This window comes from Solanum dulcamara, chromosome 2 (genome assembly GCF_947179165.1).
Source record: "Solanum dulcamara chromosome 2, daSolDulc1.2, whole genome shotgun sequence".
NCBI classification, from domain to species: Eukaryota; Viridiplantae; Streptophyta; class Magnoliopsida; order Solanales; family Solanaceae; genus Solanum; species Solanum dulcamara.
This window is the reverse complement of record NC_077238.1, coordinates 82,013,961-82,038,899: the sequence shown is the minus strand read 5'-3', so window position 1 is coordinate 82,038,899 and position 24,939 is coordinate 82,013,961. Positions and strand designations below refer to the sequence as shown.

At 31.9% G+C, this 24,939-nt stretch overlaps 3 protein-coding genes and 1 non-coding gene across 4 annotated transcripts; 2 read left to right on the top strand and 2 right to left on the bottom strand.

Moving 5' to 3' along the window:
• The first annotated feature begins 1,140 nt into the window (after positions 1 to 1,140).
• LOC129881097 (glucomannan 4-beta-mannosyltransferase 9-like) lies at positions 1,141 to 6,031 on the top strand. Its single transcript, XM_055955442.1, has 8 exons — positions 1,141 to 1,473; positions 2,171 to 2,269; positions 2,751 to 3,003; positions 3,517 to 3,627; positions 3,756 to 3,892; positions 4,490 to 4,603; positions 5,034 to 5,233; positions 5,401 to 6,031. Exons 1-8 carry the CDS (start codon positions 1,174 to 1,176, stop codon positions 5,765 to 5,767), a joined length of 1,581 nt encoding a protein of 526 aa, XP_055811417.1. The 5' UTR covers positions 1,141 to 1,173; the 3' UTR covers positions 5,768 to 6,031.
• Positions 6,032 to 6,257: 226 nt separating this feature from the next.
• TRNAR-UCG (transfer RNA arginine (anticodon UCG)) lies at positions 6,258 to 6,331 on the bottom strand. The gene has a single exon. It is a non-coding gene; the product is annotated as a tRNA-Arg (tRNA).
• A 5,013-nt stretch (positions 6,332 to 11,344) lies between these two features.
• LOC129881094 (cytochrome P450 77A2) lies at positions 11,345 to 13,931 on the top strand. Its single transcript, XM_055955438.1, has 2 exons — positions 11,345 to 12,284; positions 13,072 to 13,931. The coding sequence occupies exons 1-2, from the start codon at positions 11,402 to 11,404 to the stop codon at positions 13,722 to 13,724; spliced, it is 1,536 nt and encodes a 511-aa protein (XP_055811413.1). The 5' UTR covers positions 11,345 to 11,401; the 3' UTR covers positions 13,725 to 13,931.
• Positions 13,932 to 18,839: 4,908 nt separating this feature from the next.
• Positions 18,840 to 24,371, bottom strand: LOC129881093 (RING-H2 finger protein ATL40-like). The gene is made up of 3 exons (XM_055955437.1): positions 23,685 to 24,371; positions 22,604 to 22,701; positions 18,840 to 19,619 (listed from the first exon to the last, which is right to left on the bottom strand). Exons 1-3 carry the CDS (start codon positions 23,946 to 23,948, stop codon positions 19,295 to 19,297), a joined length of 687 nt encoding a protein of 228 aa, XP_055811412.1. The 5' UTR covers positions 23,949 to 24,371; the 3' UTR covers positions 18,840 to 19,294.
• Between the last annotated feature and the right edge of the window lie 568 nt (positions 24,372 to 24,939).

The window sequence follows — 24,939 nt, the reverse complement described above, 5'->3', positions numbered from 1 at the left end:
TGTCTCCTTTCCAAAAAGAATAATCTAATGGAGCAATAATTAGCATTTACATAGAGCTTTAGTTATAAAATTGATTATTTTATATAAAAATAAATTTGAAACAAACTCAAAGAAGAAAAAGGAAGGAGAAAAAATAAATGGAAACGGAAGTTTAGAAGAAAATGATTCAAATTTAGTTTGTTTTCCATATATAAAGTTGGATGAAATGGAAGTGTTTGAGTGACTTTATTTGTCCTTTATGTTTTACCATTCTTCTTTGTTTATTTTTGTCTAAAAATAAAGAAAGAAATTACGTTAAATAAACAAAATTAAGTGTATAAAGTTAGTCTATTTCAGCGGTTTGAATCTACATCTATATTAATTAAATTTAAGAGTGAAAGGTTAAAAACATATCTAAAAAGTATCTCAATTTTTTGAGTTTCATATCTGAACTATTAGGTGTGTGCGAGTTTTCTACCTGAATTATCACCAAATATTCGATAAATTTGATAGTTGAGGTATGTTTCAATAAGGCATAATGGGTTCAGATGTCATTTATGCCCTTCAACTTTGGGCGTGCACAAGTAGACACTTAAACTTATATAAAATTGAACAAGTAGACACACGTGTTTTACGTAGCATAATACACGTAGGATACCACATAAGACACAAAATTGTCATGTAGGATGTCATGTAGGACGAATGTGTCTATTTAGTCAAGTTTTAGATAGTTAAAATGTCTATTTGTGCACTAGTAAAGTTTGAGGTCGTAGTTGCCAGCTAAAACCAAATTAAGAATCATATTTATGTATTATGCCTTTCAATAAACATTTGGTGATAAATCAGGTAAGAAACTTGCACATCTGATACTTTAGAATATGAAAATCGAAAAACCTAAATATTTCAGATGTATTTTTGATCATTAACTCATTAACATAATAATTTGTCCTATAAGTTGATAAAAAATAATAATCTTATAGTTTTACTGTATATAGTAACAATGAATAAAGTTGAGTGACCATAGTAAAATTAACACCTTGCACAAAAATACTCACTCTATAAATAGCACCTTCTCCTAGTTCTTTCTCTATCTACTCACACCTCAAAGTTTCTTCTTTTTTTCACACTATACCATTTTCTTGGCTTGCTTAAATTATATTTAAAGAAAAATATATTTAAGATATAACCAAGAAAATGGACTTGAATATTTATTCTGATCATGAAATTACTAGACAAATTGGATTGTTTTGGCAACAAGTTAGAGCACCATTGATTGTGCCATTTCTTAAAATTATGGTTATTTTGTGTTTGGCAATGTCTTTGATGTTATTTGTTGAGAAAGTTTATATGGGAATTGTCATAGTTTTTATCAAAATTTTAAGTCAAAAACCAGAAAAGAAGTACAAATGGGAGCCAATAAAAGATGATTTGGAGCTAGCAAATTCTTCTTATCCTATGGTATTAGTTCAAATACCAATGTACAATGAAAGAGAGGTAATACTAATTTTCAATACTCCCTTGATTCTGAATTATCTATCATTTTTCGCTTCTCAAGATTTAAATTATGTGACGAACAGGATGAAGCTATGAGGTGTTAGTGGATTCATCTGAATTTCCTTCACCGGATACACTATATATATGATCAAAACTATTTTTCATATATATTTAGTAGATGTTGAATTCCATTAAATTCGCCGTATGTTTACTTTTTTATTTTTGAATCTCCCCAGTTAAAATTTCTGATCCCTCAATCATTGACCAAGATTGTTAAATGTATTTTTCATATATTGACATAAGAAGAATGCCAACATATAATACTTTTCATTATTTTTTTAATATTTGAATTTTCATTTTAAAATATTGAGTTGATCTAATCCAATTAACTTTAAACATTAGTTAAATTGATTCTCGATAAGGGAAAGGGACACTTAATTTTGGACTTATCCGTAGTTTTAATAATTTGTCTTGCACTTAATGTAATGAGATTGTGGAAGGATTTAACTTTCATACTATCAACTTATTTTAACATGTTATAGCAGATATATATTTGTCTTACTTTCCGACTCACTAATCTCAATTTTAATGAATGTATTACATGTAGATTATAGTTCATGTTTTAGATGATTTGATAGTGTAAAAATTCATTTACGTTTTCGAAGTTAAACTCTTTTTGCAAATTGTTCATTTGCAGGTGTATCAATTGTCTATTGGAGCTGCTAGTAACCTTTCTTGGCCAGCTGATAGAATTTTAATTCAAGTTCTTGATGATTCAACTGATCCTGTCATTAAGGTCCAATTAATACCTTAATTTTCCATTTGTAGGAAGAAAAAAAAATCTTGTTCTAATATAATTTGAAAATGTTTTTTTTTTCTAAAGAGGAAATATCCTAAAAATATTAAATCACTTAAATAGGTAAATTTGTCTGATGAACATTAGTTCGTTAGTAACCTCATAAACATGGTAAATGTTACGTTGCTCGGACTTTCTAAAAATATTGTCGTACTCGTTTTTTATCCTCCAATATTGTTGAACCAGAGGATTCTAACACGTAATCAATGATATTTTTAAAAAGTCTGAGCAATATACCTCGTATGTGACCTTCTATCACATTTTAAGCTACATTGATTGCGTTGGTATATATAACTTAACGATTAACTTTTATACACCGATTATATAAAAAATAATTATCTATCTCGTTTTCAAGATTACGATCTAATAAATATCTTTTAGATGACGTGACAGGGTATAATTTCTTAAATTGTTTGTATAGGCAATGGTGGAACAAGAGTGCAAAAGATGGGCAAGCAAAGGAGTGAACATCAAATATGAAATAAGAGACAATAGAAAAGGGTACAAAGCAGGGGCATTGAAGGAAGGAATGAAGCATAATTATGTGAAAATGTGTGATTTTGTAGCCATATTTGATGCTGATTTTCAACCTGAATTTGATTTCTTGTTGAGAACTGTTCCTTTTCTTGTACACAACCCCGAAATCGGACTCGTTCAAGCTCGTTGGAAATTCGGTAAACGCCTTTTTCCTTAACATGTATTAGGGTAGTAGGTTAGCAGGTAGTAGAGTGTTGTTTGGTTAATCCTTCCATATTAGTAGTCGTAGTATTACTCTTGTAGTTTCTTGTCCTTTGATTTTTGTTATTATCTGTTGTTTTTTGTATTTTGATTATCGTATTATTTTGTTGTAGATATTGTTTAGTATGTTTTGTTATGCTTTTACATCCGTTACTTCTTTTTTCTGGATTGCTTTGATTTGTTTTTTTGCTTGAGCTGAGGTCTATAGGAGACAACCTCTCTACCTCTGAGGTAGGGGTAAGGTCTGCGTACACTTTACCCTTTCAAAACGATTCCACTATGTTGGACTACACTGGGGTATGTTGTTGTTGTTTCCTTTTTTCTTAACACGTAGTCCGTTAACGTGCTTTTTTTGTGTGTGTGACGTTGAAATTTGAACCCAAAGATCGTGTTGAATTGCGTGATCATTTCTATTACGAGAAAAATAATTGTTGTAATTAATTGTGCAGTGAATTCTGATGAGTGTTTGTTGACAAGAATGCAAGAAATGTCACTTGATTACCATTTCAAAGTGGAGCAAGAAGTTGGATCAACAACTCATGCATTTTTTGGCTTCAATGGTAAGGCTATGTACAATACGAAAGTTCAGTTACTTTAACGTGACATAAAAATAGTCGATTGTGACTTTATGTTATAGTGGATAAAATTCAGTAAGTAGTAAATCATCCCGAGTTCATTTACTTCGAAGGAACTGCTGGAGTGTGGAGAATTTCAGCTCTTAATGAAGCTGGAGGATGGAAAGACAGAACAACTGTGGAAGACATGGATCTCGCCGTTCGAGCTGGTCTTAAAGGCTGGAAATTTGTCTATGTTGGTGACCTAAAGGTACGTTCAGTACAAGTTCTGTAAGTTCACCTAAACATATTGTTTTCTGTTCGAATCATATATATATATATATATATATATATATATATATATGCAAAAATAATGGAAGCTTGGGTCCCTAGTCTCATTTTATGGCATAGACATTTTTAATTGAATGAAGACAGATATATAAAAAGTGAGTTAAATCACTATCTAGGTACCCTAGCTCGATTCACTTAGAAGTAACTTCAACAAGTACTCTGAAAAAACAAATGATTGGAAGTTAAATTTAAGCTAAAGAGTATGCTGAAAAGGGTCCCAGAATCTTACATTATTTGATTAAAATAAAACAAAATAGGATGTTTATGTAAATAGCTGATCGATTTTACTATTTACTTTTTCTAATCATATACATGTATCAAACATTCATTATAAATGGTTACATACATGTTATACATCCATCGACTTTATTATAGTATTATATATATTAAAATAATAATTATATCTCAATCTCAAGTAAGTTATAGTCGATTTTATAAATAGTCACTATCCATATCGCTCTATTTAAGCGTTTATTATTTATTTTTTCACTTTTTTTTTAAAAAAAATTTCAATTAGGTGAAAAATGAATTGCCAAGTACTTTCAAGGCCTATCGTTATCAACAGCATAGGTGGTCTTGTGGACCTGCTAATCTTTTCAAGAAAATGGCAGGGGAAATTGCTTCAAATAAGGTGAGTTATAAAACTTATAAGACATAGCCCTTTTTGTTTAGCAATTTAACATGAAAAAGGGAAATTTCGGATTTAACTTATACACACGGGCAGTATAATATTTTTTTTACCCTTACTTATATACACACTAGCTAGTAGTGAAAAGAATTTTTTAAAATGCTAGTGAAGTGGACCCTTGGAGCAACGATAAAGTTATCTTCGTGTGACTTATGAGTCGCGCGCAGATTCGAGTCATTGAATCAAGCCACTATACTTTGTGTCAGGGTCGACTGCCTACATTACACCCCTTTACCTATTGTAGCAAGTCACCTGCCATATTTTTCACGCTACTAGTCTGAATTTTTATACGCTATTTTTTCATGTAGTATTATATATCTTTTATGTGACCTGATAGTATAATTTTTATTTCTTCTTACTTTGATTATTGCAGAAAGTATCAATGTGGAAGAAGTTTTATTTGATCTACAGCTTCTTCTTTGTGAGAAAACTCATTGCACATATTGTTACATTTATATTTTATTGTGTTATTATGCCTGCCACTGTTTTGATCCCTGAAGTTCAAGTTCCTATATGGGGTGCTGTTTATATTCCTTCAACAATCACCCTCCTCAATGCTGTGGGGACTCCAAGGTAAATAAATAAAATAAACAATTGGTGTCATATCGTGACATAAGCCCATGACACGTATTGTCTGTTGTGGTCCAGCAGACCTCACAGATTTGTCATTTGGGCTCAATCTCTTAATTCCTAAATTCGTTCTTCTCTTGATTCTTTTTTCGTTCGTTTTTGATGTGTAGATCACTCCATTTGTTGGTTTTTTGGATCTTGTTTGAGAATGTAATGTCCCTTCATCGAACGAGGGCAACGTTCATCGGTCTATTTGAGGTTGGGAGAGTCAATGAATGGGTTGTGACGGAGAAATTGGGAGATGGACTCAAGGCAAAAACAAGCACGAGATCTTCCAAGAAGTCTCGTTTTCGGATAGGAGAATGGTACAACAAGGTACATTTCGTGGAGGTTTTCGTGGGGTTGTACCTTATGTTTTGTGGGTGGTACGACTACTCGTTTGGAAAGAATAGATTCTACATATACTTATTCTTGCAAGGCATAGCCTTTCTTGTAGCCGGATTTGGTTACATTGGAGTGTTTGTTCCAAATTCTTGAAAATAATACAACAGTTACGCCTCAGTTCTAAACAAGTTGAAGGGTTCGAGCAACCTTTATTTGAAATTTACGAATAGTACCTTTGAAATTCATTTATAATGTGAATAAGCAGCTAAGATAAGTATGCTGCCTATCACTATTGTATTTATTTATGGGATATAATGTAATGGTTAAAATGTTTGTATTTTTGTACTATAATGGAAAAAATGTTTTGGTTGTTCTATATAATTTAGAGGGCTGATAGAAGACATCGTAAATGTAAGAGTTTATATTTTGTACACCGATAATCTAAATCAATGAAGTGTGAGATTATAATGTGTTCGGATATATACATGGTTCGAGGCTTCGGTTAGTATTGGGTTCGGTTGAATCCGTAAAAGAAAACAAACACCTACAATCTAAATCAATGAAGTGTGAGATTATTATGTGTGTTTCGAGGCTTTGGTTAGTATTGGGTTCGGTTGAATCCGTAAAAGAAAACGAAAACGAGTGACCACAGTGGGAGTCGAACCCACGACCTTTTGATCCGAAGTCAAACGCGCTAATCCACTGCGCTATGCGGTCTCGTCTATGTAAAGTTTGCAGAATAACAATAACCTTATCATTGTAAAGTTTAACAAATTTTAAAAAATAGTATTTTTTAAATTTATATCTAATTAAATTTTGATGGTTCATATTTGGTAGATTTTGACGATATCCAATAAGCTTGACCTCGAAGATAAATTCTTTATACGATGATCAATACTAACCATTCACAAAAAACTTGTACTTTATTATGCCATATATGATTATTCATTCAAAATTTTATTTTAGTTATATTAATATTGCTTTACAAAATTATGAAATACACGACTCAATATATATGTGTAATGCACATGTCGAGAAACTAGAAATAACATAATGAATCATATACATTTACATCTCTTTATAACATTTTATGATTATGATAACCTAGTTTTTATTAAAATTAATTTTTCATATTATGTTATATTATATGTTATTTATAATAATATTTTGTTGTAACAATCAAAAAAAAATCAGACAAACAATTTCGTTATAGAAAGATTTGATTGTACGTAGCCATGTTTCAACTTTCCAGGATTCATTGTGCTTTAACTACCATTACAAGAACATCCAAACCATATAGACAATTAAATTAGTTTTTTGTTAACATATTGTCCCAACCATGCATCTATATAAATAAATAGCCATATTCCAAGATTGGGAAAAAATAAGATTTAAAGTTAGGGACAAAAGGGATAGGGTTGAATTTTGTTTTGATTTTTGGTCTGTGAGCCATATTAAATCCATCAGTGTATTCACTGTACTTGCAGATGCTGACACAAATTATGACACATTTTATCTTCTTTTTTTCTTTTTATTTTCTACTCATTATTATTTAACTACGTCGTGTGAGCTCGTTCAGATTATCGGTCTCAAATTCAAATAAAGACCTTCTAAAAATAGGAGTAAAACTATGTATGATATCTTTACTAGTTCTTACTATATCCTATTTATATAATTATATTGTATTTGTTGTTATTGTACTAGTATATTGTTAAATGATAGTTCTAGTAAAATTGATTTTCAATAGTTTCAAACTTTTGAGATTTCTACAACATCCAAAAAGGAAAAACCAAAAGAGAATTGTTCATTCTCAATTATGTAATATAGAATTAGTTGACATGCCCTCCAAAAAAAAAAGTGAAGATTTGTATAAAAGTTCATTTGACTATAAAAGGATATATTAAAATAGAAATTTTAATTCATCATAATTGTTTTAAAATAACTTTAGAGGCTATATCACGTATCTCTATTATCATATCTCGAACTAGAAATCTCTACATCGTATGCACTTGATGATGCTATCTTCACACGCGATGTGAGGTAAAAAATTACACGATCGCATTTGAATATTCGATATTTGATTAAATCAATATAGATATGATATGTGTTTGCACACTTAATTATAATTAATAAATATGCATTATTCTTGCTTCATTAAAAAATTTAATTATAATAAATTTATATAATTTAATATAAATATCCGATACAAATAAGTATTTGAGAGTTTCAGACAGTCCACCTCATGTAATGTGAGTAGAGTTGTTCCTTTCTGGAGTTTGAAGATGCAACTAACTTCACATGCTTCATTAATTTGTTTAACAGTTAACAACTGTGACCTCCTTATATTTATTGCTCTCATCCTCCCATCTTTTGTTTTAATTATATATAGTATAATTTTCCTTTTTATTTACTCATTACTCTAATAAATATTTTCTCAGCAAAATACTTAAACTAGGTAAATTGACGGTGATAAAAGGGAATAGCTTGGATGATAATTGAACATTCATCACTTCCAATCTTAAGGTTATGAATTCGAGTCACCAAGAAAACAAAATGATGAAAGCTCCTAGTTAGAGGGGTAAAAAAAAAGGTAAATCAATGGTATATATTTAGATTTTACCTTAAAACAAACGACTTTAAATAACTTTTGGAATTTTTGATTGAGATTTCAAGTCTTTAAGAGGGTCGTTTTGACTACTCTTGCTAAATGTGTAGTAAGACTAGTAGCTCGATAAAGGGCAGTCCGGTGCACTAAAGCTTTCTTTATGCGCAAGGTTCGGGGAAGGGCCCAACCACAAGGGTCTATTGTACGCAGCCTTACCTTGCATTTCTGTCAGAGGCTGTTTCCAAGGCTTGAACCCGTGACCTCCTGATCACATGGCAACAACTTTACCAGTAATACTAGTAGCTCGATAGCAGGGGCAAGTTTAGAGGCACAAGTTGTAAGGGGTTCATCCGAATATCTTTTGTCGAAAATTATACTATATATAAGATCAAGTAATTTTTATGTATATGTAATAGATATTAAATCTCGATTGTCAAATCGACTTGAAATTCTAGCTAGGAAGAAAATCTCTTTCTCTGAATATATTTGAAACAAAAAAAATCTGATTTCACCATTGATATAGTCCAACTTACTAATTAAGCATATATTTTTAAATGGAAAGTACAACAAATAATTGTATTATCAATGTTCAATTATGAAAACAATAATAGAGTGCACACCAATTAATAGTCTACTAAAAGTTAATTTGATTTTTAATGAGTTTCCCCAATAAATTAAAAATAACAAGGATTTAGGCTGAGTTGCAACTTACAAGTTACAACAATAAAATTGGTTATTATTAAATGCAGAAGATCACTATTTGGACTTTTGTTAGGCAAAGGACAGACAAATTTTTGACAGCAACAAAATGAAGTAACTCATGTAATATCATATCTAGTGTTTATAATACTGAAAAGACAACTTTTTAATTTCATAACCAAAAAAGGTGAAAATATCTTTAACATATGAAAATTTAATATCATCATGGTGATTTATTATGATTTGCCACATATATTATATCATTTCAAAACTAAACTCATTAATAAAGAGAATAAGTTGGGGACTTGGGGTTCTTGCAAATTCCTTTCTATCAAGAAAAAAAAAACATAATTGTTTTCCTTAAATATTAAAGCTAAGGCTAAGATTTATTAAAGTGGGAAGAACTTAGAATTGAATTTGTTTTTTATACACAAGATTTTGATTCAAAATTTTTAATTAAGAATAGAAAAAATATATTCATCCCGCCACAATCTTGATGATAACTTTCACCTTCCTATTTATGATAAAAAGCTACTCCTTCGTTTCATTTTATATTTATAGTACTTTTTTCCTTTATTTTTACTTTTTTTATTGTACTAAAAATAAATATCGATTTTTACTTGTTCAGTTTGATAAATCAAGAGATAATTTATCACTTAATTTCTAATTTACGTTTACTATTAACTATTATCCTTTCTCAAAATATTGAATTTATTATATATTCAAAGGATAATATAATAAATTCATTTTATTAGTTACTATTTCCTCCATTTCAAAATAATTGTCACTTTTTACTTTTAAAAATCAGTTTAACCGACTTCTTAAATTTAGATATCTAAAAACTATACGAAATCTACTATAAATTACAATTTTTCCTCATATTAATTTGATGAAAAGATACATCTTAAACTATTGACGAAAATTCATATCGCTTGGCCCCTAAAAAATCAGACAAATAAAAAGAATAAAAAGTATTTTCGATATATCAAATCAAAAATAAATTGAGGAAGTAAAAGTTTGTGCACAAAATGCCATGCATGGTACATAAATGTTTTTTTAAAGTCAACACTCCATATTTTTTCATTTTTGTCATGTCTTAATTAATATTTCCTGGTCCAAATTTAGTGAGTATTAGGAGGTGGTTGTACAGATATTCTTGACTCCCAACTCCACCGTTTTCCCATCCCATCTTTTTCATCCATATGTAATATTGAATTCAAGTCATATAAAAATAATTAATTATGGGAATAACTTTTTCTATATTATAAGTGTATTTTATCATTAAAAATAGTTATGAAACTAATCGTTACTCTGTAATTTTGATATTTAACGATAATATTTGTTTGTCGCTAATTCTTATTTTTTAAAATTAAATTACTTATCCGTTTTAGTAATACCTTTTATTCTAACATTGGTACTATAAAGTCACTATTTTCCTATTAAAAATTTCCACTTGAAAATATTTAGTGGCTGTTTGCAGTTTGCACAGATAGTTAGATTGAATCGGTTAAAAAAAATAGTGTGTTTTCACACGAAAAAAATTAGAAAGTTTTTCAGTATTTCAGTAAGAATTTGTTTTCAACTATGCGATTTCTAGTGAATTGATTCGATGAAAAATTGATAAAAAAAAATTATATTTTATAACAATATTAATTCGCGGTAGAAAAAGTCTATGTTTCTAATATGTGACACTATGCACACTTTTTAATATAAAAATTATTAACTTTTCAGTTTCGGTTTTAATCTTAATGAGATTAATGAGAAGATAATATAGTCCAAAAAAAATATCTAATGTGATTAATGAGAAGATATTAGTCTAAAATATCCTAACATCATGTTTAACGGAATAAGTTTCATATAAATGCCATATAGCTCTAATAAATTTATTTATTTCTTAAATTTTATATTAGATTCAAATTATGTCACAGAATGAAACCGATATGCAACCACTTTTGAATTCAATATATAAAATGACCCTTGGGTCTTATTGATTAAAAAAAAAGATATGCAACCACTTTTTTAAATAATCGATTATGTAAATATTTTTACACTATTAATTTACACAATCATATTTTTTATTTTTTATTTTTTCACTTGATATTTTACGTGCTTTAAGCTTTGATATACTGAACCTGATTCACATTGCGAATTGTCCATTAAAAGGAGAATCACACACTTCCTATATATGCTAAGATCTTTTTCATTTACACGACTTAAATTCGATATTTTTAAATAAAAATAAAAGAATTTAATCCATCTCACGCGATCATTAATGATATGTAATAATCTTTACTTGCATTAATTAACGCCCACAGTTCTCTCTTTTGTTGATGAAGTGCCTTATTAATTATTTCCCTATCCCCCACCTATATTTTCAAGCTTTCTTCCTCTTTTTATACTCAAAATTTTCTCTTTTTTTGTCAAACAAACATTAAAGAATATTGAGAGAAAAAATAGCACTATTTTCTTCTCTTTTTTTCCCAATGGATTCTTTCTCAACTTCTTCACTTTCCCCTTATTATCATCTCATTTTCACTATTTTAGCCTTTGTTATTTCTAGCCTAATTTACTTGTTAACCCAAAAAAACAAATCAAAAAAACTAAAATTACCTCCCGGTCCACCGGGATGGCCGGTAGTCGGTAACCTTTTACAAGTCGCACGATCTGGAAAACCGTGGTTCCAGATCATGCGAGAGCTTCGTCAGAAGTACGGTCCCATTTTCACCCTTAGAATGGGTACGAGGACCATGATCATTGTCAGCAGCGCGGACTTAGTCCACGAAGCACTAGTCCAGAAGGGTCAGGTTTTCGCGAGCAGGCCTCGCGAAAATCCGACCAGGACCGTATTTAGCTGCGACAAGTTTACTGTCAACGCGGCTGTATACGGGCCGGTTTGGAGGTCATTGCGGAAAAATATGGTCCAAAACGGGCTTAGCTCTATAAAGCTTAAGGAATTTCGGGCCGTACGGCAATCCGCTATGGACAAAATGATAGAGAAAATTCGGGCTGAAGCGGATGCAAATGACGGCGTCGTTTGGGTGTTGAAAAACGCTCGATTTGCCGTCTTTTGCATTCTTCTGGCAATTTGTTTTGGAGTCGAAATGGATGAAAAAACGATTGAAATGATTGATCAAATGATGAAAAGTGTGTTGATTGTTCTTGATCCAAGATTGGATGATTATTTACCAATTTTGAGCCCCTTTTTCTCTAAACAAAGAAAACGGGCCATGGATGTTAGAAAACAACAAATTGAAACAATTGTGCCATTTATTGAAAAACGTAAGAACATTCTACAAAGTCCAGAATGTGATAAAACTGCTGCCTCATTTTCATACCTTGACACACTTTTTGATCTCAAAATTGAAGGTACGTTATCGTATTATTTGTTATTTTTTTAGTATGATTTCTTTGTTATTATATTTGTTTTGTATACAATACGTTACTTGAATTGAGGTTCTCTCAAAAACAGCTAGTCTCACTAGGAATAAAACTGCATACACACTATTATCTTTAAATCTCATTAGTGAAATTAGATTATGTCTGTTATTATTGTTGATGTAGTTTTTCTTTTTTCTTTTTAATTAGTCTTGTCTTTAAAAGACATCTCTTTATACTCTTTTTCCTTTAATGACATGCTTTTATAGTTGTAAAAATTTGATAGCATGTTTAAGATAGTAAATTTAGTATACGACAAAAAAAGTCTTTCTGAAAATGAGATTTGAGGTTTTTATATATTACAGTAAAAGATTTGGTAATTTCAATTTTATTTGAATGTTTGAATTTAAATTTAAAATTTAATGGGAGTATGAAATAAGATGACTATTTAGAATAACTTTTTTTCAACTATAAATTCAAGCTTTCTATGAGAAGTGATAAGAGTGGGATGTACCATTTAGTAGCTTTGGTTTAAAATTAAATACGTATAAGTTATAAATTTAAAATTCAATAAATTGTTAGAATTTAGAATCCATAAAGCTCAAATTCTAGATTTGTCTTTCTAATTAAGTTAATTTGCATAACACAATCGATTTGTTTATCTTGAAGGCACTTATATTTTTACTTATATTTTTAAGAAAAGTCGTTTTCTCTTCAAAATTTGAGTTCTAATTATCTTTAATTTTGTTATTTCTATTTTTTTAATTATTTAAAACAGGTAGAAATTCAGCCCCGACGAATCCAGAACTAGTCACATTATGTTCGGAATTTCTTAACGGAGGGACGGACACAACGGCGACAGCGATAGAATGGGCCATAGGGAGAATTATCGAAAATCCAAATATACAATCGCGATTGTATGAAGAAATAAAAAATACTGTTGGAGAAAATAAAGTCGATGAAAAAGATATAGAAAAAATGCCATATTTAAACGCGGTGATAAAAGAATTATTACGTAAGCATCCGCCTACGTACATGTCATTGACCCATGCAGTAACGGAGCCAGCTATATTGGGTGGGTATGATATACCCACGGATGTGAATGTGGAAATTTTCTTACCCGGGATTTCGGATGACCCGAATTTATGGTCCGAACCCGAGAAGTTTGACCCGGATAGGTTTTTTCTGGGCAAGGAGGATGCGGATATGACGGGTATATCGGGTGTGAAAATGATACCGTTTGGTATGGGCCGGAGGATTTGCCCCGGTTTGAATATGGCAACGGTACATGTCAGTTTAATGTTGGCCCGATTGATTCAAGAATTCGAATGGTCCGACCCGGAAAATACCCGAGTGGATTTTACTGAAAAATTGGAATTTACTGTTGTGATGAAAAATACTCTAAGAGCTAAAATTAAACCAAGAATCTAAGTGGTTTTTTTATAATTAGTTTAATATATTTTGTTATTTACTTTTGTAGACTTTTTTTTTTGGGTGGTGGGGTTTAAGTTTTGTATTTTATGACCTTTATAGATATTATTACTGTCTATTATTATTATTGTTGTTGTTGTTGTTGTTTTATAGTACTACTAAAAAATTGAGAGTGTTGTAAAATAATAAAAGTATGGATATTGCTTTCGTCCCTTTTCTCCTATCTACTATTTTCTTTTAATCCCTTTTTCCTCTTTTCTCCTAATTTTTTCCTCTTTTGTCAACGATGGTGTGTTGATAGTTACTTTGTCATGGCTATAAATAGCCAATGTTTAATGCAAAGATAGATACATAAAAATCATAATTCTCTCAATTGTCTCTATTTCTCTTATTATCTTTCTTATTAATTTGCTAAGTTAATTTCTTTTATAACACGTTGTCAGCACGAAATTCTAATTTTTTTTAGATAAATTAACTCCTATATCAGAATATGGAAATTTTCCAGTCATCAGTTGGATCCAACATCAAATATGATAATATGTGTCTTATTGATAGTATCACAACACACATTATTTTAAGAGATAAAAAATATTTCTCTTATTTGATTATGAAAGAAGTTAATGTTAATAAAATATCTGATAGTACAAGATTAATTGAAGGATCCGGAGAGCTAAAGTTGTACTTGTCAGAGGAACAAATTTAACAATTAATGAAGCATTATATTGTAGTAAGTCTCAAAGAAATTTATTAAGTTTCAAAGACATTCGTCAAAATGGTTATCATATTGAGACTACAAATGATAAAAAGAATGAATATCTTTACATTATTACAATGATGTCAGGCAAAAAGTTTATACTTGAAAAGTTATCCACTCTTTCATCCGGCTTATACTTCACAAGTATTAGCATGGTTGAAACGCATGTCATAGTAAACCTTTATGATTTACTAACTCAAATGATTTTATTATTTGGCATGACCGGTTGGGCCATCCCGATTCTAATATGATGCGCAAAATAATTGAGAGTTCACATGAACACTCTTTGAAGAACCAAAAGATTCTTCAATTTAAAGAATAGCAAATTGATTACTAGACCATCAGTAATTAAAGTGAACATTGACTCCCTAACATTTCTGGAACGTATACAGGGTGATATATGTGGGCTCATTCACCCATCATGTGGACCATTTAAATATTATATGGTTTTAATAGATGCTTCTACAAGATGGTCACACGTATGCTTATTATCAATTCGTAATATGGCATTTGTGAGATTACTTACTCAAATAATTAAGTTAAGAGCACAATTTTCAGAATATGCAATAAAGACAATTCGTCTTGATAATGCTGGTGAGTTCACATTTAAGGTATTTAATGATTATTGTTTGTCCACTGGGATAAAAGTTGAACATTCGGTTGCTCATGTTCATACTCAAAATGGTCTAGCAGAATCATTGATTAAATGTCTTCAATTAATTACTAGACCAATATTTATGAAAACAAAACTTTCCATTTCATTATGGGGTCATGTTATTTTGCATGCAGCAAGTCTAGTGCGGATCAGACCCACGAATTATCATAAAATCTCCCCATTATAATTGACTTTTGGCAGGAGCCAAATATTTTCCATCTTAGAATATTTTGGTGTGCAGTATATGTTCAGATTGCTCCACTACAACGCACAAAGATGGGACCCCAAAGAAGATTGGGGATATATGTTGGGTATGAATCTTCTTTTATCATAAAATATTTGGAACCTATGACTGGAGATTTATTTACCGCAAGATTTGTTGATTGTCATTTTGATGAATTAGTATACCCAGCATTAGGGAGAGAAAGTAAGCAGCTGAAAAGGGAAATACATTAGAATGCATTATCACTATCTCATTTAGATCCTCGTACAAATAAATGTGAACTGAAAGTTCAAAAGATAATTCATTTGCAAAATATTGCAAATCAATTGTCAAATGCATTCACTGACCTATCAAGAGTTACTAAATCTCATATCCCAGTTGTTAATGCTCCAATTCGAGTTGATGTCCCAGTAGGACAATTAATTAATGCAAATGAGTCTAAACCACATTTAAAACGTGGTAGATCGATCGGTTCCAAAGATAAAAATCCTCGGAAAAAAAAGGAGCAAACAATCAAGATGGTCATGATATGCCGGAACCTGCTCAAGAAGAGCGAGATACATAACAATTGATAAAACCTTGGAAGAGGTTAAGGCGCCTGAAAATGATAAAGAAATTCTGATAAATTATGTCTCATCAGAAAAAATACGAAACCAAAATAATATAATTGTCGACAATAGTTTTGCTTATAATGTTGCTATGGAAATAATGCAACAACATGAGGATCTTGAACCAAAATTTGTCGATGAATATAGACGAGGAATGATTGGCCAAAATGGAAAGATGCAATTCAAGTTGAATTAGCTTCGCTTGAAAAACGCAAAGTTTTCGGACCGATAGTCCGAACACCTGAAGGTATAAAATCAGTGGGGTACAACTGAGTCTTTGTGCGAAAAAGAAATGAGAAAAATAAAGTCGTAAGATATAAAGTACGACTTATGGCACAAAATTTTTTGCAAAGACCCGACATTGATTATATGAAAACATATTCTCCTATGGTGAATGCAATCACTTTCAAGTATTTTATAAATCTGGCAGTTTATGAAAAAACTTGGCATGCATTTGATGGATGTCATTACAACCTATTTATATGGTTATCTGGATAAGGATATTTTTATGAAAATTTCTCAAGAATTTAAAATGTATGAAATATATAAAGATTCTCGAAAAACTTGTTCAATAAAACTTCAAAAATCTTTATACGAGTTGAAACAATCAGGGCGAATGTGGTACAATCGTCTTAGCGAATATTTGCTAAAAGAATGATATAAAAATGATCCAATTTACCCTTGTGTCTTTATGAAAAGGTTTGATTTTGAATTTGTCATAATAGCAGTATATGTTCATGATTTGAATATTATCGAAACTCCTGAAGAACTTTCAAAGGCAGTAAAATGTCTGAAAAAGAAATTTGAAATGAAAGACCTCGGAAAGACAAAATTTTGTCTTGGTCTACAAATTGAACATTTTGCAAATGGGATATTTATCCATCAATCAACATATACAGAAAATATTTTAAGGAGATTTTACATGAATAAAGCACACCCACTAAGTACCCCAATGGTTGTGAGACCTCTTGATATTAATAAATATCCATTTCGACCTCATGAAAATGATGAAGAGCTTGTTGGTGCTGAAATACCATACCTTAGCGCAATTGATGCATTAATGTATCTTGCCAATAATTCTAGATCAGATATAGCTTTCTCAGTAAACTTGTTAGTAAGATTTAGTTATTCCCCAATGCGAAGACACTAGATTGGAATTAAGCATATATTCAGATACCTCCGAGGGACCATTGATAAATGATTGTTTTACTCAAATGAATCCACGTCACAGTTGATTATTACGCAGATGCGGGATATTTGTCTGATCCCCATAATGGTCGATCGTAGACAGGCTATTTATTTGCATGTGGTGGTACAGCTATATCATGGCGTTCAACAAAACAAACTATGGTTTCCACTTTCTCAAATCATGTAGAGATAATAGCCATCCATGAAGCAAGTCGAGAATGCGTTTGGTTAAGATCAATGACTCAAAACATTCAAGAAATAAGTGACCTTTCTTTGAAAAGAGACGTTCCAATAATATTGTATGAAGAAAATACTGCATGTATAGCTCAATTGAAGGGAGGATACATCAAAGGAGATAGAATAAAATATATTTCACCAAAAAAATTTTAACTCATGATCTTCAAAAGAAGGGTGAAATAGATGTCCAACAAGTTCGTTCAAGTGACAATTTAGCGGATATGTTTATCAAGGCATTGTCGACTTCAACCTTTGAAAAAATGAGATACAAAATTGGAATGCATCGTCTTCGAGCTATTAAGTGATGTTTTCATCAGGGGGAGTAAAATACGCGTTGTATTCTTGTTTTTCTTAACCAAGATTTTGTCCCACTGGGTTTTTCTGGTAAGGTTTTTAATGAGGCAACACTCAAGGCGTATTACCAGATGTATGTACTCTTTTTTCTTCACTAGGCTTTTTCCCACTGGTTTTTCCTAATAAGGTTTCAACGATGCACAACATCTATGGATGTTCAGAATAACTATATATATTTGTACTTTCATTAGAATTTGTTTTTCCTTCACATGGACATCCAAGGGGGAGTGTTGTAAAATAATAAAAGTATGAATGTCGCTTTCGTCCCTTTTCCCCTACCCACTATTTCCTTCTAACCCCTTTTCCCTCTTTTCTCCTAAATTTTTTTCTCTTTTGTCAACGATGGTGTGCTGATAGTTGCTTTGCTATGGCTATAAATAGCCAATGTTTGATGCAAAGATAGATACATAAAAATCAGAATTCTCTCAATTGCCTCTCTCTTTCTCTTACTATCTCTCTTATTAATTTTCTAAGTTAATTTCTTTTATAACAGAGAGGCATTAAATGAAGTCAACAAAGTCTTTTTTTTCCTATGTTTGGTTTCTTGTTAGTCGTTAATATTAATTAAGACAACAATAAAGTTTCATTATGCCCTGCCCAAAAAGTTAAATGCAAGAGGGCCCTTCTAACAAAAGAGGTAAAAAACACACTATTAATTGCACGATTTATCTTTTAAATGATCTGATTTTTGATTTTTATCGTTAGCAATTGAATTTGTATCTAGTGTAAAATAAATTCTTTAAAGGCGTGAGACATAGCTTATGAGATATTGATATTATAATACTAAAATATAAATTTATGTCTCGATTTATCTTAACAGACAAAAATTAAAAACCAACACAAAATTATTCACTATTTTGTGCTTCTTCTTGCCAGCAATCGTCGGTCACAGATGAGAATAATCATATGCCATTATTATTCCCTTTTTTCTTACTTGACTTCAAAAAGAAGTAGTACAACTTCAAAATTATTGTTGCCATAAATAGTCTTTATGTACTACTATCAATTTTTGTGGCTACTTTATTGCAATGTCTCTTTCATTCAAGCAAACACACCAATATGAATGAAAAAAAAGGCATATACACATCTATATCAACTAAAATAATGGTTGTTATACCTACAATGACGGAGACAGAATTTTCACCAAGAAAGTTTATCATCTATCTACTATATAAACGTAGTAAACAAAAATTTTAACCTTATATATACAGTGTAATTATCCAATGAACAGAGATTTGGATCTTTCGTCTCTCTAGCTCCGGCTCTGTATACAAGACTGCTACCACCTAAACTGAACTTATATTTACAAAAAGAGAAAAAAAATTGCCATGAAAAAAAGTCCGTCCAGGTTGTCTAGTGCACTAAGCTCCCGCTATTTGCAGGGTTTGAAGAAGGACTGGACCGTATTGAGTCTATGGTACATAGATATCACCTTGCTATACTTAACAAAAGGGATGAGCAAAATCTGGATACCTGGATGAATGTCAGCACAACATTGTAAATACCTTTTGTCTGCCAATTTCACCGTTTATACTCTTGTGGCGAAAAGGCTTATGCATTTGATGCACTTGCTGTAGTGGGGTTCGTTCTCTGGTTGTCGTGTAATCTTGAAGAATGCCTCTGCCCAGATGACGAGCATTGGTTCGAATTAACATTCAGGGTATCCATCGTATATTGAGATCGAAAAGCTGAACTAAACAAGGGCTGCAAGCAGCACTTGTTCTCAGCAGTCTCGCGTAAGGAAATCCGACAAACAGGACAAGTAGATTGCTGCTGAAACCATATGTCGATGCATGTGGCATGGAAGTAGTGTCCACATAATGGCAAAATACGTAAAGTATCTTCCTCCCGATACTCAGAAAGGCAAACTGTGCATCTATGGCAATGAAATACACAAGGCAGTCAGAAGATGATTGATTGAAAGTTTTCTATAGTACACCAGAGGAGACACTGATAACATGACGAACAAAACAATATAAGCAACATATGTCGATTTCAAAACAAACTTATTAACGGTATCCCTTTAAATCATATCACACAATTGGATCAAGAAAATACATGATACTTCCACATTTGTTCAACTGTTGAATAATGTACTATCAATTAGTAATTAACTACACTTCAATTGCAAACGAGTTGGACCACATGTCAGGCATGCTTCCCCTGTATTGTGTCAGACATGATGATTTTTTGACGTGGTAGTGCGCACAGTCTGCTTTCTGCAACCCCTATTTACCGGCATTCATACTTAAATAGATTACAAAACAAATGCAGCAAGTGATATATCTTCCTAATTCTTACCTGATAATACACCGTTTTCTCCTTTCACCAAGAGATGATGATAATTGTACCACATTCAGGAGAAACATGAAAATGTCTTAAAGAGGACTTTGTTTGGGATCTTGGCGTTGCATATAAATATTAAATGATGTAAATCATGTTACTTCTAAACACAATAAACGCACACAGTAAGTCAAAAAAAGTACTTCCATTAGAGATTAAGCTGAGCAAAATCCACCTTCATATGATAGACTTTCAACAACTCCTAGTTCTCCTGGAGTAAAACAGAAATGGCTCTTAGGGCAGTAACTCTCGATTACGTTTTCCATGGCTTGAGTTTCAAAGAGATTCTTTTGATTAGTAAAGTAATTGACTCTCATAAAGAGACCAAAAGAGTAACCAAAGAAGCTACAAAGGCTTTATGATGATTTACACTCCAAGGAACGACATGTTTCAAGCTTTATGTACACCCGTAGCAGTACCAAATCTCCATCAAACTACTGATCTCCTCGTCTGGCTCACTATATATTCTAAATTGACCTATACAAACACCAAATCTTTGAGTGACCTCAAAGAATTTCGGCATCCTCTAACGTTATGGATGATGGCAAAAGTCCACTAGAACATACTTGCATGACCTAGAGCATTCTATGGCCAAAATAAACTAGAAAGTAACACATACCGCCTCTAGTAATCTCCAAGCAGATCCTCTGTCTCTTCCCTTTCTTTGACATATTGTTGAACACACAAGAACATGTATTGCTGATGCTTTGTGCATACTAGTCGGAAACTCACAAGTTGATGTTTTCCTACCTTTATGAGCTTTACAGTATAAAGTACATTAGGCAACCAATAGTCATGATCATTAAACTTAGATAAACATCAAGTGATGTAAATACTTCAGTCATGCAGATTTGACATCAAATTTCTTTTACTTCACAGTTTGTATGTACTACCGAACACCATATGACCTGGCAAAGGCCAGCTTATTCCCGCGTCATTCCCAATTTGTAAATAGTCGATTATTTCATCCTTTTCAAGTTTTTTTGAATAATTGAAACTCATTGCTGTGATTCTCATCGATCTAGACAAAGTCTGATTTTCAAAATAACTTCAGTATTTCTCCCTTCCTGAAAAGGGCAGGAGAGCTGGAGGCATCAATTAAATACACAGAGGAAATGAAAGAAGATGGCTGTGCAAAAGGTAAATGAATGGACAGCTTCCTTTGCTGAAAATGTAGGTATTCGTGAGCTAAAAGGGAACCATCCAAAGCTAAAGGGTCTATGGTAAATGATAAAAGAATGTCCCGATCCTTCAATCAGAAAGTGGAAGATGCATCTGCAATGGCGTATCTAACAAGGAAATGCAAATGAAAGCTGGCTTAAACATTTCTAAGCTGAGGCCTCTCACCAGTTCTTCTTGAATGAAAATATCGGCACCACCTTCAAACATGTCCATCCAAAGAGTATAACAATTTTTTTGGATTCCACAATCTTGTCCACTACCTAATCTATATTTAGTTTTCAATTTAGCAGGTAGAGTCTAATTGATCCTAATTTCTCCTGATTCGGCTCATCCACTTGTAGGCTTACTGATATTTCTAATATAAACAAATGGAGGAACACGGCACAGGCTAAAGCAAAAGGAAGAGATTCAAAGCTTAGGATAAGTCGCCTAACCAAAAGAGTCTCTTTTTTCTTGACCTTCTCTTCACCAAGTTTTCCCTCGGTGTCGCCCCAAATAATTCACATAATCCAGTTAGATTCAGAAATCAGAATTGAATCTTGACAAGATTTCACCAAAAGAAGTTCACTCTGAAAACTTAAGAGCCTGTGGAAGTACCACAATTCCATGGCCACTACTCCTGATGGTTCAACAAAGTATGAACTTGCAAAAACAACAGACGAGAAGTTAAATTAGGGGCAAAACTACAACTATCACCAATTGCCATATTAGAAAAGATGTTGGAATCATCTCCATCCATATGCAGTTTGGTGGCCTCTCCGACAAAACTTATTGAGGCTCTTTAAGCTTGCCTGTAACTATCTGTTCAAATCATACACTAAACTAAAACAATCTACACATGGATGTCAACAGCTCATCTAAACACACAAAACTATGTTGCAATGAGCAGCCAGTTCTTTCTTCATTTCTAATGTTCATTCAACTTATACCGTGATTCAGATGAAAAAACAAAAAAAGAATTTTCAAGATCTCAAACGAAGACGATTATCACGTAATAAAGTCAGGTAGCAGATGTTCACTATGTTCCTGATCCACTCATCAGTCCTCTGCAATGTTAATGAATTAAAATTTCAGAAATTTTCTAACCGTCATATTAAGATTTAACTCGCATGGACTTCAACAGTTATCAATGTTAACATAATCCAAAAACATATACATACTCCTACTACAAGGATCAATTATTTCAATCCTTTTTCATCAAAAATAAATTTGCTTTTCGGTATCTACAATCCAAATATTCCATTTCATGAAGAAGTTTAAAACAACCAACTAGAAACAAGTGCCGCTTATGTAAGCTCGTTCAATAAATGAGTTGGGAGAAAAGATTTAACTCACTGAGTATCTTCTGCAAATGAAAAAAATGCATCACTATACTTCTTTGTTGGAAAGTTGGCAACAGCAAGAGGCTCCAGACCATGTAAACCACGTTCCAACTGTACGAGGTAAACAGGAACTATTGTTTAAGAGAAGCGTCATAAATGATTCACAAGAAAAAAAATCATTTTTCTTCAGAGTAGAAAGACAACATTCTTGAGTTATAGGCTACACAGACCAACCACCAATATAAAAACAGAGATCCATTACTAAAGCAGAACACAAACAGAAAGGGAACTCAATATATATAGTAAGCAATTTTTATTTTTTTAATAATCATGGTGTCCGGGCCAATTTTCGTGCACCTCGATTAACTCCATGGGATACCTACCAGGTACCAACTAACTCTCTGTCCACCAAGGCTGGAATAGATGGAAAGAAATAACCTAGTGTTTTTTGTCTCTGGAATTTGAACATGCGACCTCATGGTTCTCAACCCACTTCATTGACCATTATGCCACAACTTGGATGCATATATTATATAGTAAGCAATTAAACTAGTACAAGGTTAATCTAGTTACATAAGTGGCAAAGGATATGAAGTGAGGGGAATAGGACCTACAAGCACAACTTGAAGTTTGAAAGTTTTCAAATCAAAGAATTCTACAAGTCATAAAAAGCATCCTAAAAGTCCACAAACCAAACAAACTAAGCATCACAGACCTACATGATTATGTACAAGCTAGACTACTGAACCAATCAAAAACTACAGTCATGATAAGATACTTGCTACCCCAGCTCAAATTTTAGTTTCTCACAACAAAAAGTAGCAAACAAAGAGCAACAAAGAAAACTAAGGAAAGAACATCTCCTAGCTACAACACTGAGTGTATGTAAGGGGTTCATCCGAACTCTCTTCACTGGAAAATTATCTTATATATATAAAATCAATTATTTTTCCCTCTCTGAGCCTTGCTGCTCCAACCCTATGCAATATGGGGTCAATTGAACCAGTATTTTCGACACGAAACATATAAATATGTGACAAATCACTAAAAATTTCAACAATATTGATACTGAACCTGTAAATTCAAGAACTTACAATGCTAAGATCAGATCTAGAAGTATATGCAGAAGACCTCCTCCTTGTCAAGTACTGAATTCTTGCACAAATTAACCTTGTGCACACAAATACTATGAATATAATGCTCACTGTAAACCCAATCACTGTCATCACCAAATTCACAGCTGAAGATGTCATCTTTTTTCCCAATTTTTTTTTCCAAGATTGCAACTTTACCTTCCAGTCAACAACCCAATAATCAAATTCCCAAGAAAATTCCAAATCTTGTTCTGTTACTACCATTCGAAACAAATTTTACAATACCCACCTCTTATCAGAATACCCACACCCCCTTTTGTCACTTGGAAGAAAAAAAATACCCCTTATAATAATTTTTCAATTTTCCAAAAAATTGACGTTCTCCACACTGAATAATTTACTTTAAAAGGCACCCAAATTGTTTATTCAACAGAACTTGCAAATTTTCTTGTCAAAGGTACCACCTTTACCATATATTGACTCTTTCTCCATATTTTTTTCCCTTCTGTGCCTGCATGAATATGTCTACACATATGTGAAGGAAGTTGACACACACTTTTTTAGTCAATCTCCCTGGAATTCTCTCTCTCTTGTTTTTTTTTTTTTTTGGGAGAGATATTAGATGATTGAAACTCAAATTTATGAGAGAAGCTTTGAGGAAGTGAAAATGTATGATTTTGTTATTTTATTTTGAGATTAGTACCACAATAAGTAATTATTTAAATGGAATTTGAAGATAGTAAAATATATAGATTTTATGGTAACCTTATTGAGGTAAAAAGGTTTTTCAATAAATTCTTAGCTTTAGGAAAATCATAGTATCAAAGTAGATCAAAAATGAAATAACTAAAATGAATGGATCATGATAAAATATTATTGAAAGTATGAAAAGATAAGTGTGATAGTCAAAGTACAAAAATATAATAGATAGTAACAAGACACTATAAAAGAAATACTATGACCATTACTAGTAGTATGGAAGATAATCGAAACAATGTTTTATTACTTATTAATTTTGTACCCTAATTTGTGTTTCTCACAATTTTTCATCTAAACTTATATCCTCGATAAGCTGCAACTGTGTTCTTCAACTTACCTTTACTTCTCCTGAAATCATCCATATCCAACCTCTCACAGTTCCACACTGAGACATTCGTACATTTTCTCTTTACATATCTGAACCATCTCAATATCGCTTACCACACTTTGTCATTCATTGATGTCATTCCTACCTCGAAATTAAATAATTTCAATA